Here is a 17,647-nt window from a genome sequence, read left to right as displayed (position 1 = left end):
GAGCTGACCACGGTTTGCCTTCCTGTAGATGCTGCTGCCTGATCTACTTCAGGTAACATGATGTTGTTGCCATGGTGACTGGGATGCAGCAGAGAAGATCAGAGATGTGGCGCTTTTTCCATCCATACGCTGGAGTTGGCAGTGCAGAAAACGGAGAGGGGGAGATGGAGGTTTGGGAAGGCAGGAAGGAAGGAACCCTTTCCCTTGCTTCGTTGCCTGCTGCTTTTCAGAATTTGGCTTGGATTCGATATCACAAGACTATTCCTCCATCAGATAAAACTTGCAATGGATTCTCCCTTTGAAAATAAGCTGCCAAATGGAAGTAAGGCAGAAGGAGGAAAGATCCAATTGGTCCTGATTCATCCGACATAGTGGTTGTTACAGTGGTCCAGCATTTCTGTGTTCTCAATATGCTGTGTCCAGGTTGGTTCATCAGACTACACAGAGAAGCCATTGAAATCCACAAGCATGTGGACAATTTCAACAGAAAGGAGGAAATCATGAAAACAAACAAAATCTGGCTACTAGTATTAAAAAACTCTAAAATCAGGACAGTAAATAAATAACAACACTCAGAAAACAGAGGAATCCCAGACATGAAACAATCAGGGCCAGCTAACACCTCCCAACAAAGGATTCTCCCAGCTAGGAATCAGCCAAGCTTTGAAGCTGCAAGGCTTTTCAGTGCTAATCAAGGTGATTAATTGCAAGATTCACACTCGCCTCCAACGGACAAGATTTCTTTCTCCCACCCTGGACATTATTCCAAAGATATATAAACCTCAGTAGCCTAGTTTCCAGCAGACCTCACAACCTCTGAGGATGCCTGCCATAGATGTGGGTGAAACCTCAGGAGAGAATGCTTCTAGAATATGGCCATACAGCCCGGAAAACACACAGCAACCCAGTGATTCCGGCCATGAAAGCCTTCGACAACACATTATGAGACAACATAATTAAATGGACAATGATAACATGATAGGGAAAATTAAGAGTGCATAGCAGATAGATTCAATCCAGGAAAACATTGTCCCAAGTTTACAAGATCTAAGGCAGCATAATTGACGGCTTACATCAAAGGTGACTTGACAATGGACAACAACACGGCATTTTCCTTTTCTTTTTTATATAAAAAAGGGGAAAACAGAATTGGAATGACAATTGCTTGGATCAGACATGACCTATGAAGGCTTCTCAGCAGCCTCATTCACAGCCAGGCACACAGATGGAGCACCAAATTGGACAAATGGCCGAACCATCTTGTGATGTGGAAAAGGACTCTGCTTGGGAGGCCCATAGTCAATAAATAAAAGGGTTCCTGCAGCACATCCCCAAACTCTAGCTAAGTTTCTCTCTGGCTATATTGATAGATACTATGTTTTCCAAGTTGGATCCGGGAGAAAACTCTTATAGCTTTAATTCTGAGCAGATTATGGAGGGGGACGCAGAACAACCAAAGGTGTATCTACACCAGGCATGGGCAAACATTGGCCCTCCAGGTGTTTTGGACTCCAACTCCCACCATTCCTAACAGCCTCAGGCCCCTTCCTTAAGCTTCAGCTTAAGCAGTTGAGGGGGGAAAGGAAAGGGCCTGAGGCTGTTAGGAATGGTGGGAGTTGGAGTCCAAAACACCTGGAGGGTCAACGCTTGCCCATGCCTGTTCTACACTATGGAATTGTTGCAGCTTGACACCAATTTAATTGCAATGGCACAATGCTATATGATCATGAGAGCTATCATTTCACAAGATCTTTAGCTTTCTTTGCCAAAGAATGCTGGTCCCTCACCAAACTCAACTCCTAGTATTCCAGAGCAGTGAAAACAGTGTCGAATTGCAATAACTGAACAGTGCAGATGCACCCAAAGAGGAGCTATTCCTCAATGTTTTCCTCTTTACAAAATAGCCATGTTGGGGTGGGATGGTAACAGAGGAAAGTTAGAGTTTGGAAAGAGAAGGGGAAAAGGTATCTTCATCCCATTTGATGTAGCTTTAAGGTATCTCACTCTGTTCCATGATCTTCCCAGGGTTAAAGCTAGAGAAGTGCCGTCCATATTCAACACTAAGAGAGACACAGTTTCAGCTGTGGACTTCCCTAACTGAGACAAGTAGCTGTGTCAATGAGACACGTCCGTCTCCAGGCTATAGCATGGGGTTTGCCCCTCACACAATGGCACAGTGCTGTCCCGGTTCTGCCCGTCCATGTCCATGTCCAGAAGAGTCTGGCGTAAGGCCGCGGTTCCCTTGGCGGCCTCCCCGGGTGAGGAGAGATGAGACGAGCTTCCGAGGGAGATGAGTTTCCAAGGGTCAATGCGGTGCCGGCCTGAGGCTGGACGAGGCCGCGGTGCAAAGGCCAGTGTCCGGGGCCGCTCAACTGGCATCGTGTCCAAAGAGGCCTTGTGACCGGCCTGGGAAAGGTCTGGCAAACGTGGAAAGGGCAACGTTTCCTGTAAGCCTGAAGAGGATTGGAATAAACAGACAGAGAAGAAAGTGAGTGTGCATTTATCCTGTGGAAATCTCTCCCACAAACAACCTGTAACAAGGTTGCTGTGATTTTTCTTGGCTGCATGGCCATGTTCCAGAAGCATTCTCTTCTGACATTTCATCCACATCTATGGCAGGAATCCTCAGAGATTGTGTTGTTGGAAACTAGGCAATTGGGATTTATATTTTGCCTAGTTTCAAACAGACCTCACAAACTGTGTGGATGCCTGCCATAGATGTGGGTGAAACGTCAAGAGAGAATGCTTCTGGAACATGGCCATACAGCCTGGAAAAGTCACAGCAACCCAGTGATTCCAGCCATGAAAGCCTTTGAGAACAACCTATAACAATCTAGGAAAAAAGAAAATACCTCCAGATGTTCCTGAACTATTAACACAATCTGCAGCTACATTTTTGGATGAAATCCCAATATACTTGCATTGTGCATATTATACAGGTGCTAACCTCAATGTATAGTTCACAGGGCAAAATGAGGCCATTGCCCCCTCCCCCCACCCCAATCGGAGTTCCATCTTCAGTGGGTTGCTGTGATTTTTTTGAGTTGTATGGCCATGTTCTAGCAGCATTCTCTCATAACGTTTTGCCTGCATCTGTGGCCAGCATCTTCAAAGGTTCTGTTGGCAATAAAGCAAGTGAACCACTCAGAAACAAGAGAACTCCAGGCAACAAGCAACCAAAAGTCAGTTAACACAGCCCCAAAGAGAGGATGCCTCCAGGCAACAAAGGCCAGGCTATCTCAATCAGATACCCTCACTGATTGACTTGGAAGCTTCATGGGAATCAAATGCTAATTCAAGCTTGCTAATTGCAACATTCACACTTGTTTTAAACAGACAAGGGTTCTATCTCCCACCCTGGACGTTCCACAGATATAGATAGATAGATAGATAGATAGATAGATAGATAGATAGATAGATAGATAGATACACACACTCCACTTGCTTCACTGCCAACAGAAGATGCCAGTCACAGATGCAGGCAAAACTTTAGGAGATAATGCTTCTGGAACATGGCCATGCAGCCTGAAAAACTCATTGCAACCCAGTGATTCCAGCCATGAAAGCTTTCGACAATACAGTTCCACCTTCAATCCCCAAATTGCAATAGCGTAAGGTTCAAGTAGGGCTTACGCATCCAAAGGAAAGGAGCAAACCATTGACAAAGGAATATGAACACTGCAAATGCGAGAATTTTAGCCTAAAGAATTTAACCCCATGGGAGTTTTGGGAGGGATGCATCCAACTTGACTCCCAGGAAGCATTCAGAGAGCTGAGTCCAACGCTCTGTTGGAGGGATGAACCATCTTAAGCTCCTAGTGAAGTTTTGGATACATTGAGCCCAACTTAAACTCCAGGGGAGCTTTTAATTCAGGAACTGATGCTCACCTTTGCAGTCACCACCTTGCAGGCCCTGACGGATGGCCCCATCGGATGGTGTCCGACGGTGACCCCTATTGACAGCCTGGGTGGCGCTGACATGGGTCGGGGTGAGTGACTGCCGGGGGTCCTTCTTGAAGCTCTCGATGGTGACGTCCACCAGGGGGTTATGGCGAGGAGTTGGCAGGGGGCTCTCAGGGAGGCTGGGGGGCTCGTACAGGGGGGCTTCATCACTGTCCGAAGGCAGAAGGGACTTGGTGGAGTTGCAATCCGAGAGAGAGGAGAGGGAGAGGAGGGTAGCAGAGCTGGGGGGGCCCGAAGCAGCGCGAGCCATCAACCCTTCGCCTGCCAACTCTGCCAGCTCAGCACCCAGGGCAATGGAGGCTAAGATAGAGGCACAGCCCAGTAGCACGAGCTCACTGCGACGCCGATGGTGGTGGGAGGCTGTTCCCCGCTTGGACCACTCCAAACTGGGCGGTAAGGTCTTCAGACTGGCATCTCCTTCTGGCGGTGGCAAGAGGGGCATGTATGGTGAGTGAGGTGTGCTGCTCTCCTTCTCTGTGTACTCCTCTGAGGTTGCAGAGAGAAAAAGGAACAGTTAGTCAGTATTTTAGTCAGATACATTTGTACATTCACATCAATGACATACACTAGTGAAGCATTACATTAGCTAAGTACTTTTTTCTTATTACATAAGCAAGTATTCTATACTTCTTTGTTTAATAATAATAATAATAATAATAATAATAATAATAATAATAATAATAATAATAATTTGATATGCATCAAGATTACTACACAGCAAACAAGATCACTCTGCTGGTTTTTGTATTGGATCACATTTTAGACACTCCCCAAGTGTCTAGGACTATGTGAAGTATTGGCAAATAATGCCTGCAGATCTGAGTAGGGTGGCCTTTTGCAGCTGATAGATGGTGATTGTATCAGCACCGATTATTTTCAAGTGCTGGTCAAGGTCTTTAGGCACTGCATCCAGTGTGCCAATCACCATTGGGACCACCTTGACTTGTGCCAAAGTCTTTGCAGTTTGATTTTTAAATCCTTGTATTGAGTAAGCTTTTCCAGTTGCTTCTCATCGATTCTGATGTCACCTGGGATTGCAACATCAATGAACCACACTTTGTTTTTTATCATCATCATCATCATCGGAACAAATCAATGCCCAAGGAGGCATAAGGATACTTTCATATACAATTGGCGTTGGGTGGCCACTCTCTGTACCCTGTTCCAATACGAACAGCCAATGATTTGCAAAGGGATGTGCCAAAAATGCTCCTTTGTGCCAATGCACAACGAAAGTTGTTGGCCTCATATGTTTTACTTAATTACAAGTTGTACTGATTCACTCTCTGCCACCATTACATAGGATCTTCATCATTTAGATCCTGTGAATAATGCGTTAGAGCCTTGATCTCTAACACCTGTTTGAAGACTTGAGTCCAGGCCAGAATAAATCAACATTTCTTCCATGCCATTTTAGAATAAGTATAGGCAACACTTCCTCTCCGAGGATCCACTCAACCACCTGCAAAACCAGCTCACCCATCTCGTTGAGGCTAGCAAAGCCCCCAGCCAACGGCATGTGCTTCGGAGACTTGCCCAGGTTGGGAGCACTGGAGGACCACTGCTTGCTGCCTTCAGCCAGAGACTTCAACCTGTATAAGTCAAAGAAAAAAATGACCCCAATCTGGAAGGCTGAACCCGCTTTAGCCTCCTTCCAGGAGACAATTTTGTTTCTCTATCCCGAACGTAACCCTTCCTGCTGCCCCATTGTCACACTTTCCTTCAGGTTTCAGGCCCTCACCTTTCCTCTCCTCCTAGTCTCTCCTTGTGGACGGTGGAACTGGGGCCCCACGTCCGGCCTTTCTTCTTGGTCCCCACCAGCTCCTCCTTCTTGATCGTAGTGCTGCGTCCCCATGTTCGGTTTCCATCCAAGGGCGTCACTATGAAACCATGCAAAGAGTGGTTCGTACAAGGGGTCCCCAAAAGTAGAGCTCGGAACAATTAATCACTTAGATTACAATTCCCTGAATCTCCCAGCCAGCACAGTGAGGGGCCATGATGGAGGGGAGATCTGGGGAGCTGTGCTACACAAAAGTAGAAGTCTTAAGCTTTGCATCCGAAACTATGTTTGCCTCCAACTAGAAAAGTGGTGCCCAAAAGAAAGCAACTGGCTTTGTGTATAAGGACAGTGCCTCTACTTCCCCACAGAAAGAAATATCTTGGGAAACCCCAGCATATTAGTGGCAGAGGTGTTAATGGTACTTACAGCGTATGGCACGGAGGCGTGGGATGATGTTGGGGCTCCCAGGCGGACTGGCCCCATTGGCCCCCAGCCCTTTCCGACAGTCAAGAGTTGGGGATGCCTGCACTGTGATCTTGTGTTCAAACCCTAAGGAAGAAATACGAGGATAAAATTTCAGAGGGAGAATATAGGGGTGCAGCTATACAGTAAAATAATTGCAGTTCGGTGCCACTTTAACTGCCATAGTTCAATGCTATGGAATCATGACAGTTGTAGTTTTAGAAGATCTCTAGCCTTCTCCCTCCAAAAGTGCTAGTTCCTCACCAAATTCCATATCCTGTAAGTGATAAGTAGCATTTTAGAAGATTTTGTTCAAGGAGGTTGTTGGCTCTTGAGCATTCCCAAACTGCCTTCCTTTTACTTCTGATACCAAGCTCCTAGAAGCATCCAAAAAGCCTTTGGATGCTGCAAGACGGCAATCATAATCTTTGGGAAGATTAAATTGGGGCAATGTAGGAATCCCAACAAAAGCAAGCTCACAGCAGAGATGACCACTGGTCTGTCAAATACAATAGAGTCTCACTTATCCAAGCCTCGCTTATCCAAGCCTCTGGATAATCCAAGCCATTTTTGTAGTCAATGTTTTCAATATATCGTGATATTTTGATGCTAAATTCGTAAATACAGTAATTGCAACATAACATTACTGCGTATTGAACTACTTTTTCTGTCAAATTTGTAGTATAACATGAAGTTTTGGTGATTAATTTGTAAAATCATAACCTAATTTGATGTTTAAAAGGCTTTTCCTTAATCCCTCCTTATTATCCAAAATATTCACTTATCTAAGCTTCTACTGGCCCATTTAGCTTGGATAAGTGAGACTCTATTGTATGTATATTTTAATCATGTTCTGTGTCTCCCCCTTCCTCATCCCCTCATCCCCTTGGTTCAGGTCTGCTGCCCAGCCTGTGCACCTGATGGGAGGCTGATACGGTTGCCATCACGTAGCTTCAGGCGGGAACGTCGGAAGTGCCCCTTCCGCTTCTTGACCCGGGGCCTCTCTTGGCCCATCTGCATCATGATGAGGTTCAGCTCCCGCTCTACAATGTCGATTTCACGCTCCGCCAACTCCTGTTCACGCCGACGTAGCTCTGCTTCTTGGGTCTTCTGCTCCTGAGCCGCACGGAGCAGCTCTTCCTCTCGGCTCCGCAGCTCCTGGAAATGGCAAGGAAGACAAAAGATGTGTCCACACTGCACAACTATAGCAGTTTCACACCACTTAAATCATTTGCTCCATCCAGAGGTGTAGTGATGTGATGTGATGGGACTGGGGTGGGAGTGGTGGGAGAAAGCATCAGGGCATTGCTAGATACATATTCTGCCCTCTTCTCTGACCAAAAGCAAATGTAATAATCTTGACTTTTGAAGGTGACCTAGTTGAAGGAATTTCAAGTGAACAGTTCCTCCACAGGTTTGCAAATAATGCTGTTTAACATTTATGAGGTCCTCAGTTGGACTTATGAATTTGTAATTTTTGAGATTCATATTTATTGTAGCTTATATGACCAAGTGTAAGCCCAAAAAACCTGCCTCTTGGACCAGGCAGTGCCTCTACCAAAGGGTTTTTAAGATGCTGCAGAGCAAAGCTTCCCAGTTATGAGGCACATTAAAATGTCTCTCTAGTTACACATCTCAATGCATCCTGGGACCAAGAGAGGCCAGTAGTCCAAAATTTCAAGTGCCCTGATTGACTGCACCCCAGAAATCTACTACTACTAGTACTACTACTACTACTACTACTACTAATAATAATAATAATAATAATAATTTATTTATACCCTGCTTTATCTCGCCCGAAGGCAATTTAAAATATACAAATATGCAAGCATTAAAACAGGATTAAATATAGACACTACTAAAAATTCCCAGTTAAAAACCATTAAAACATATTCAAAGTTAAAAACCACAGCATCCTTTAATCCTTTGCTTGAGGCACCACCTCGCTTAAGAAATAGCTTTTTGAGGCAATGGCTCTGGCAGAAGGAGGTAGGATAATGGAATTATCTCATTGTAACTATATTGGGTGATACAGGATCTTAGCCCTAGTTTTAAAAAATGGATATTATTTTATGTTCCAACAGTATGAGGGGAGACCCTGAAAACGCATTTTAAAATTTATTGCTGCCATAATTCAAGGCATCTGGTGTACTCAAGGGCCATAATACAGCCTAAAGTGGCTCAAGCTACACTTTGCCCATGTCACAACTACACCATCCTGATCTAGAATATTTGCAACAAAGGTTCCAGGTAATGGGCTGACAGACAAGCAGTGGATTGGAAGAAGTGCATGGAAATCTGAGCCAAAGCGATGGAAATGGGGGCTCACTTTCTCCTTGGTCCTCAAGTCGAGAAACATGCCAGCGATCTCCACCTTCCAGTCCTGCTGCAAAGAGTGGAAGGACTCCAGTGGCATCTGGAACATTGCAGACTGCTCTATTGCCACCAGCTGCTGCAGGATGGAGCTGAAGTCTGGTCGAGAATGAGGGTCTGGGCTCCAGCACTCTGCCAGGTCAGGGAGTAAGAGGGCAGAGAAACCAAAAAGGGTTTAAGCCTAATGCAAGCATTAAACGTGGCATCTACCCCACCCATCCTGAAAAAAAGTCCATCTATCGCTTGCCATCGTTGAGTAGAGGAAGGCAATGCTCTGAAATTATAGAACAAATTCGAGAATATGGGTTGCACCACGTTCACCTGCCCATTCAGCCTTCACAGACCTCAGAATACAGGGAAAGAATTTCAGGGCCAAATATTAGACTTTGAGCCAAATGTTGGAGACGATACATTTTCAGGCTACAATTCCTAGACTCCCCTGGTCAACAACATAAATGTGGAGCAAAGAGAGAACAAGATGGGTAGGATAAGCAATAAGTGGATTTCCAGGGGCAAGAAGAGGCACATGTTCATGTCTTCTTTGCAGAAGCTGTCTAAGGTGCTTTACCTATTTGCGGGATAAGATTCAGCACCAGAGTGGAATCACTCCTCCATAGATCCCAGACTCAGATGTGGAAGGTCAGGGGGAAACAAGTCTATGAAAATAGGAGAGGACGGATAGGCAGTCTGGACCTTGTTTGGGCAAGCTGTTTGGAGTCACATTTGGCAGCTTTCTGTAGTTTAAGATGGGATGGTATAAGGCTGTCCACATTATCACCTACATTATACCTACATTATACCATTATAATGCCACCAATGGTGCAGCGTGTTAAAGTGCTGAGCTGCTGAACTTGTGGACCAAAAGGTCACAGGTTCAAATCCGGGGAGCGCCTGCTGTTAGCCCCAGCTTCTGCCAACCTAGCAGTTCGAAAACATACAAATGTGAGTAGATCAATAAGTAGAACTGTGGTGGGAAGGTAATGGCGCTCCATGAACTCATGACCTTGGAGGTGTCTATGGACAAAGCTGGCTGTTCAGCTTAGAAATGGAGATAAGCACCAACCCCCAGAGTCAGACACGACTGGATGTAACGTCAGGGGAAAACCTTTACCTAACCTATACCGTTATACTACCATGATTTCATTTTTACTGACATGGTTCCATATGGAATCCTGGGATTGTAATTCTAGGAGGGACATTTAGAGAGCGCTCTAACACCTCACCAAACTACAAGCGCAAGATTCCATAGGATGCAGCCATAGAAGTTAAACTAGAATAGTCTCCTGGCAACCCAAAGCTCCAAGGAGTCAGAAATGGGGAAAACCTGAGTCTCTGCCTGCTTCTCACTCACCCTCCAGTAAGCAGGCAAAGGGTTCGGGGCAGGTGGAGGGGATGGGCAGCGTCAACTTGTTCATAGCCACTCCATAGGCCACGGCAAGGGCGTCGATCTCCCGGTATGGGACTTCGCCAGTCAGCAGTTCCCACAGCAGCACTCCAAAGCTAGAGAGAGAGACGAAAAAAAGGGATGCAGGGAATGAGTGAGCAAAACAACAAGACAAATACATACACACAAACATCATTCCCTCCTTGCACAGAACTGCTTCCAGTGGGGCAACGAGGGAATTCAGATGCTCGGCTTAATGGTTTTTAATTCTTACAGGACCACTGCCAGATCGTAAGGTGTGGCACTTTCCATTGCAAAATCTTCAAGAGCAATTCACTACTTTGCTCTCAACACCCAAGTATAAGAAGGGTAAATATTTCAGCCTTTCCTAGCAGGATGTTAGTGAGTTCATTAACTGATCAATCGACTGATAGAGCAGACATGGGCCCTCCAGGTGTTTTGGACTTCAACTCCCACCATTCCTAACAGCCTCAGGCCCTTTCCTTTTACCCCTCGGCTGCTTAAGCATGATAGAGCATTCTGAATCCCCAAAAGACGTCTCTGTCAGTTCTGTACAAGAATTATGCTGGAATTCTTACCTCCAAACGTCACTGCTCTTGGAGAAGAGGGAGTGCCTGATGACCTCAGGTGCCATCCAGGCATAGGTGCCCGCTGCGCTCATCTTGGTAGTCTTGTGCCACTCACGGGCCAGGCCGAAATCGGTGATCTTGAGGGTGCAGCTGCTCAAGTCCTCATTCTCAATGCGCTCCAGGATTAAAACTGGGAAGAGGCAGGAGAAATGGCAGATGGTACAAAGGAGGGAGGGACAGAGAGAAGGAGAGAGGGAGGGATGGATGGATGTCACAAAAAAGAGGAGACATGGGCACCCTTTCCAGCCCCTTTCATGCTTGCTGGCTTTATAGATTTCAGGCCATTTGTTTTCCTGATGGGATGGATTTCAAGATTTGATCTGATTGATCTCAGCTGCCCGCAGCATTTTCAGAAAGACGGGATATTAAGCAAGACTCGCCCTCTCTGCCACATGGCCATCCCTGGACACAGATCAGAAGGTAGATAGTTTCTTGCACATTTAGACACCATTTGAATTGGGTTGCTGTGAGTTTTTTGGGCTGTATGGCCATGTTCCAGAAGCATTCTCTCCTGAGGTTTCACCCACATCTATGGCAGGCATCCTCAGAGGTTGTGAGGTCTGCTGAAAACTAGGCAAGTGGGGTTTATATATCTGTGGAATAATTTCCAGGGTGGGAGAAAGAACTGTTGTCTGCAGTTGGCCAGCTTGATTAGCATTGAATGGCCTCACAGCTTCAAATCCTGGCTGCTTCCTGCCTGGGGGAATCCTTTGTTGGGAGGTATATAAATTACATGACATATGTTACAGATATTTAAACCCCACTTGCCTAGTTTCCAACAGACCTCACAACCTCTGTGGATGCCTGCCATAGATGTGGGCAAAGCATCAGGAGATAATGCTTCTAGAACATGGCCATATACCCTGGAAAACTCACAACAACTCAGTGATTCCAGCCATGAAAGCCTTTGACAACACAAAAACAACAATAAATTATAATAATGATAATCAAAGATCTCTTACTGTCAGGAAGTTCCTAATATTTAGGTAGAATCTCTTCCTGTAAAATTTGAATCTATTGCTCTGTCCTGATCCCTGGAGAAGCAACAAACCAAGCTTGCTCCATTGTCAATACAACCCCCTTTCAAATATTTAAACATGCTATCACGTTACCTTCTCTTCTCCAGGCCAAACATACTAACCTCTCTAAACCTCCCTCCAAAGGACATGGCTTCATATGCTCCGCTCCAGATGTGGTTGGATTGCAAGTCACAGCATCCCTTCCAGCATGGTCAATGGCAAGGAGTGCTGGGGGGGTTCAGCCCAGGCATGGTATCGAAAGGGATGCATGAGCTTCACTCCTGACTGAAGGCTCACATTTAGAACTTCATCCAGCAAGCAGGAGTCTAATTTCTTACTACAGTTTCATATGCTGTGCGTTGAAACCACATGGAGATCTACAGTTAGAACCAAATTTTTGAGCTCAAACCTCTTCATTGCTTAACTTTTGAAAGTCCAGGTCCAACTAAGGAAATGGCCCAGAAGAAGACAACAGAACTTAAATATTACCTACGAATAGTAACATAAAAGAAACAGAGCAATGTTCCATACATCCCCACTGACTACTACTGGGTTGGAGAGTCAGGTGGAGGCCTTTTGACAGAAAGGTGTGACGCTGGTGCTAAGACACCTCCATGCTGAATATCAACACACTACACCATATGTAGATCCATGGCCTGTGCACATAGATTACAATGCATTGTGCAATTACAATATGCAGGGTGTAAAAATAATGATACAGGGAATGTGCATTCACATGCTGGTCTGTGCATTTATGTGCTATCACATGTGGATCAGTCAAATACAACACGTTAACATTGCCCAAAAAATAATTCCATACACATAGCACAACATATGCCTGTGTATGTCACCAAAAACGATGCTGACCTATGTGTATATTATGTATACATATTTAAGAAGGAAGCAGGTACTATAGACTGAAGGACACAGCAACAGACTTGGCTGTGCATGGTACTCTTGGGTAACTATCGAGGATACGGGGATCAGTTTTCACCCCTGCCCACCAAATCAGCTATAAATTGGTAATGGATGAAACCAGGAGTAACATCTAGTTTCCATTTGGGGGAATTTCAGCTCTTTGAAATCAAGGTTTTTCTCTTTGGAGAGGAAGACTTGGGTAGCAGGAATGCTATTATTATTATTATTATTATTATTATTGTTGTTGTTGTTGTTGTTGTTGTTGTTGTTAAACCGCTGAGCTGGTGAACTTGCTGACCGAAAGGTTGGCGGTTCAAATCCAGGGAGCAAGATGAGCTCCTGCTGTTAGGTCCAGCTTCTGCCAACCTAGCAGTTCGAAAACATGCAAATGTGAGTAGCAGAACCGGCCCGAGGTAATTCCAAGTAGTAGGCAAGCCTAATACTGCCCCCCCCCCCATTTTGGCGCCCAAACACCCACCCACCCTGCCACAAACCAGAGGCCGTGGCTGCGGTGCGGCTGAAGCTGCAGCAGCAGTGCGGCGGCTGCTATGGCAGCTGTGCGGCGGCAGTGCGGTAGTGCACGCTCTCACGCCACTCAGAAGGTGGGCCCAAGAGAGCATACGCACGCTCTCCTGGGCCCGCCTTCCGGGCAATGTGCAGCCGAAAAAAGATGGGAGATGGCGGCGGGCGGCACCGCCACCGCGGTGCCCCCGTGTTTACATGGGGGCGCCTCGAGAGCGCCCCCTGTTGGTGTGCACCAGCGGTGGGCATTGACTTTGCCTTGCTGTTGGACCGCCTCTGGTGAGTAGATTAATAGGTATTGCTTCAGCAGGAAGGTAACGGCAGTCCATGCATTCATGCCGGCCACATGACCCCCAGAGTTGGACACAACTAGACTTAATGTCCGGGGAAAACCTTTACATTTACCAATTATAATATTTATTTATACACTGCTTTGTATCTCCCGAAGGAGAATCCAACTGGCTCAAAATAAAAGCATTAGCATAAAATTTAAAATATACAAATATACAAAATAATTAAATATACAAAATATTAAAACAGCGTTGATTTAGAGTTACTCCCCGGAGTGGCAAGTGCTTATTTTGAGAAATTTACCACCTTCACCAAAGGTTTTTGGTTCAATTTAGGGACTTGGAAGAGCTTCAGAGGAAGGTCACATGTGGCTCCACATATGGAGTGGGATGTCAACACTGCACCCATTTCCCCCCTTCCAGACCCTGATTTCCCACCTCATGGCACTTACTGTTGATGGACTTGAGGTCTCGGTGGATGATGGGAACGATGGCTTCATTATGGAGGTAGTTCATGCCCCGGGCAATCTGGACAGCCCAGTTGACCAGCACATGGGGAGGCACCTTCTTGCCGGCGAGCGCCCGGTTGAGTGCCCCTCCGCGGGCATACTCCATCACCAGGCACAGGTGGGGCAGGTTGAGGCAGACGGCCTTGAGGGCAATGATGTTCGGATGTTGCAGCATGGCGAAGAGCCGGGCCTCCTGCCGTACATTCTCCGCCGTCACGGCAATGTCCTCCTCAGGGTCTTGCCGGGTGGCCTTCACAGCGACCTCTTCCCCACGCCACAGCCCCTTGTAGACCTTCCCAAAGCCCCCCACCCCAATGATCTCATCCAGTTCCAGCTCTTGGAAGGAGATTTCCAGGGGAGGTGGGCAGGTGAGGGAACCCTGGATCTGGGTGTACTTATGGTTGCTAGTGACATAGTTGCTCGGAAAGATGCCCACCTTGTCCTGGAGTTTGCCCGTCCACCAGCCCTCGTCCCCAGAGACGGTGGAATCCTTTGACAGGACTTCTACCCGGTCTCCCCTCCGCAATGTCAGCTCCTCTTCTGCCGTGGCCTCATAGTCAAAGACAGCCATCCAGACCGGGTTGGGGGTCATTGGGCCAGTATTCCAAGCCCCTATACTGTCCTGTGTCTCCTTGCATGCTGGCTCCATGGAGCTGGTGACCAACACAGGCCCTGTTTGCCACCGGTCACAGCCTTGAATGCCTCATGGGTCCAATGGGGTCAAAAGAACAACCACAGCTCCTTTTGATTCCAATTTTCTCAATCCACCACAGTTTCCTTTCTTTTGGGCTAGACATCCTTCTTCAGAGAATTCACTTTTAACTTCCCTTTTTCTTTCCATTCTTTCAAATCCAAAACTGATGCAGCAGCAACAACTTTCCTGGAAAGTCTTTTGAAGAGTCAACAAAGAATCTTAGGCCCTGAAGATGTTTGAACAAGGGAGAAAAACCTGCAAAGAAAAGGTGACCATGATCAGAATTATTACACAGAACAACAACAACAACAACAACAACAACAACAACAACAACCTGTGGCACCTCAGTGTTCAGGCCTCTTCCTGGGGTTATTTGGAGAATGGATTCAGAAAATGGCACAGACCATAACAGCTCTAGTTTTTTAGACATGGTTATAATGGTTTTCCATGGACAAGCAGATGAATACCAGTATATGGCATATGTTCTGTATCTCAAAAGATAGTGTTGATAGAAGAAAGCTGGTACCCTTTTTGGAATTATCAGGTCAAAACAGACCCAGAAATAGGGCTAACATTTGAGGCAACAAAGTATGAGTTGTTGGAGGCTTTCATGGCCGGATCACTGGGTTGCTGTGAGTTTTCCGGGCTGTATAGCCATGTTCTAGAAGCATTCTCTCCTGACATCTTGCCCACATCTATGGCAGACATCCTCAGAGGTTGTGAGGTCTGTTGGAAACTAGGCAAGTGGGGTTTATATATCTGTGGAATAATGTCCAGGGTGGGAGAAAGATTTCTTCTCTGCTTGAGGCAAGTGTGAATGTTGCAATTGGCCATCTTGATTAGCATTGAAAAGCCTTACAGCTTCAAGGCCTGGCTGGTATCTGCCTGGGGGAATCCTTTTTTGGGAGGTGTTAGCCGGCCCTGATTGTTTCATGCCTGCAATTCCCTTTTTTTTTAGAGTGTTGTCCTTTAATTACTGTCCTGATTTTAGAGAGTTTTTTTTTAATACTGGTAGCCAGTTTTGTTCATTTTCATGGTTTTCTCCTTTCTGTTGAAATTGTCCACATGCTTGTGAGTTTCAATGGCTTCTCTGTGTAGTCTGACATGGTGGTTGCTAGAGTGGTCCAGCAATTCTATGTTCTCAAATAATATGCTGTGTCTGGGTTGGTTCATCAAGTGCTCTGCTATGGCTGACTTCTTTGGTTGAGTTAGTCAGTAGCACCTTTGCTGCATTTGGTGGTCCCTGTGTAGACTTCTCCACAGCTGCATGGTATACGGTAGACTCCTGCAGAGGTGAGAGGATCCCTCTTGTCCTTTACTGAATGTAGCACTTGTTGGATTTTCTTAGTGAGTCTGTAGATAGTTTGTAAGTTGTGTTTCCTCATCAGCTTCCCTATGCAGTCCTGGGTCCTTTGATGTATGGTAAGAACACTTTTCCTCTGGGTGGATCTTTGTCTTTACATTCATGAGAACAAGCCAAGGCTTTTCAGTGCTAATCAAGGTGATTAATTGCAACATTTACACTTGCCTCCAACAGACAAGAGTTCTTTCTGCCATCCTGGACATTCCACAGATATATAAACCCCACTTGTCTAGTTTCCAACAGACTTCACAACCTCTGAGGATGCCTGCCATAGATGTGGGCAAAACAACAGGAGAGAATGCTTCTGGAACATGGCCATACAGACTGGAAAACTCATAGCAACCCAACAAAATATGTGTTGGCTAGTCTTATTCTAATCTGGCCCTTTAAAGAAAAACAATCCTTGCAACCTCCCTTCCTTTGTCAACCTCTTCCCAGCTGAATGCAGAGAAGAAAGAGGCCATTATGTGCCCCACCAACACCACCCTCAGAGGACAGGCAAAGAAATAGATAAACGCAGGCCATATTAACACAACAGAAAGCGCCCTTCTCTCTTCCCATTTTGCCATGTCTTTGCTCAGAGAGGGACTTGGATCATTGCAAAAATAAAAGGAGAGACCCTCATAAACCAGTAATGCCTTCCCAGTTGCATAGGTATTATCTCACACAAAAGCTGGGGAGAGTGGGGGCTGGCATGGGCACCAGCTTGGCAAATAAACCTTATGCAAGATGCTGGTGGCTTCTCATAGTTGTGGGAGGGAGGGTGTCCGCCTTGTGCCAGTCCCCACTGGGAAGAGGATGGAGAGGATGAGGCCTCGGTGAGCAATGGAAAGATTTAAGCCTGGCTGTGGTGCCCCTTCTCCACCTTCCTCTACTTACCTTTCTTACCCAGGAGCCTCACCAGTTTGCAAGGCGCAAGGTGCCTCCTTCTCTCTCTTTCTCTCTCCAGCCATCCATTCACCTGCTTGCTAGTCTGTGGGGCAAAAAGGAGGAGGGGGCAACCCTAACAGCAGCCCCCTCCCCTTAGGCGAGAAAGAGAGGAAAGAGAGGGAGGAGGGAGGGGGGAGGGAGGCGAGGCGGGTGGTCCTCCTCCTTCCTTGGATGCTCTTCCCGGCGGAGATGCGGCTTTGATTCCCGGCGATGGGAGGGAGGGAAGGAAGCAAAGGAGGGGGGAGAGGTGGCACCCGGGGGTTCCTCTGCCCCCTGGCAAGGCTCCGGGGGTCCCTCCTTCCCCGCAATCCCTCCCTTGCAGCCGTCGCGGGAGGACCTGTCAGCTGGTGCCCGGCTGGGCAGGAGGAGGAGGGAGGCGCGCCTGGCAGGCAGGCTGCTTGGAAGGGCATGATGGGACTCGTAGTTCCAGGGCTTAGCAAGCGGGGTGGGTGGCTTCAGCTTGGAGGGAAGAATCATAGAATCATAGAATAGTAGAGTTGGAAGAGACCTCATGGGCCATCCAGTCCAACCCCCTGCCAAGAAGCAGGAAATCGCATTCAAAGCACCCCCGACAGATGGCCATCCAGCCTCTGCTTAAAAGCCTCCAAAGGAGGAGCCTCCACCACGGCCCCGGGGAGAGAGTTCCACTGCCAAACAGCCTTTCTCACAGTCAGGAAGTTCTTAATGATGTTCAGGTGGAATCTCCTTTCCTGTAGTTTGAAGCCATTGTTCCGTGTCCTAGTCTGCAGGGCAGCAGAAAAGAAGCTTGCTCCCTCCTCCCTATGACTTC

The 17,647-nt window shown here is 46.7% G+C and overlaps 1 protein-coding gene across 1 annotated transcript; it reads right to left on the bottom strand.

Annotated features, from left to right (window-relative positions):
* Positions 1-513: 513 nt before the first annotated feature.
* On the bottom strand, positions 514-17,220 carry map3k10 (mitogen-activated protein kinase kinase kinase 10). The gene is made up of 11 exons (XM_003222884.3): positions 16,807-17,220; positions 13,814-14,819; positions 10,562-10,742; positions 9,930-10,078; positions 8,535-8,710; positions 7,123-7,363; positions 6,170-6,292; positions 5,705-5,843; positions 5,443-5,555; positions 3,889-4,449; positions 514-2,453 (listed from the first exon to the last, which is right to left on the bottom strand). The coding sequence occupies exons 2-11, from the start codon at positions 14,517-14,519 to the stop codon at positions 2,116-2,118; spliced, it is 2,727 nt and encodes a 908-aa protein (XP_003222932.2). The 5' UTR covers positions 14,520-14,819; positions 16,807-17,220; the 3' UTR covers positions 514-2,115.
* Positions 17,221-17,647: the final 427 nt, after the last annotated feature.

The sequence above is a fragment of the Anolis carolinensis genome, unplaced genomic scaffold (genome assembly GCF_035594765.1).
Source record: "Anolis carolinensis isolate JA03-04 unplaced genomic scaffold, rAnoCar3.1.pri scaffold_10, whole genome shotgun sequence".
Lineage (NCBI taxonomy): Eukaryota > Metazoa > Chordata > Lepidosauria > Squamata > Dactyloidae > Anolis > Anolis carolinensis.
This window is presented reverse-complemented; position numbering and strand designations above follow the sequence as displayed.

Bases quoted from the DNA above. Each gene is read 5' to 3' on its own strand.
- map3k10 (XM_003222884.3), bottom strand. From the start codon at position 14,519: ATGGAGCCAGCATGCAAGGAGACACAGGACAGTATAGGGGCTTGGAAT. The intron at 8,711-9,929 runs GTGAGTGAGAAG...CTGACCTGGCAG, and splicing joins CTTTGCCTGCTTACTGGAGG to AGTGCTGGAGCCCAGACCCT. The intron at 7,364-8,534 runs GTGAGCCCCCAT...TGCCATTTCCAG, and splicing joins ACTTGAGGACCAAGGAGAAA to GAGCTGCGGAGCCGAGAGGA.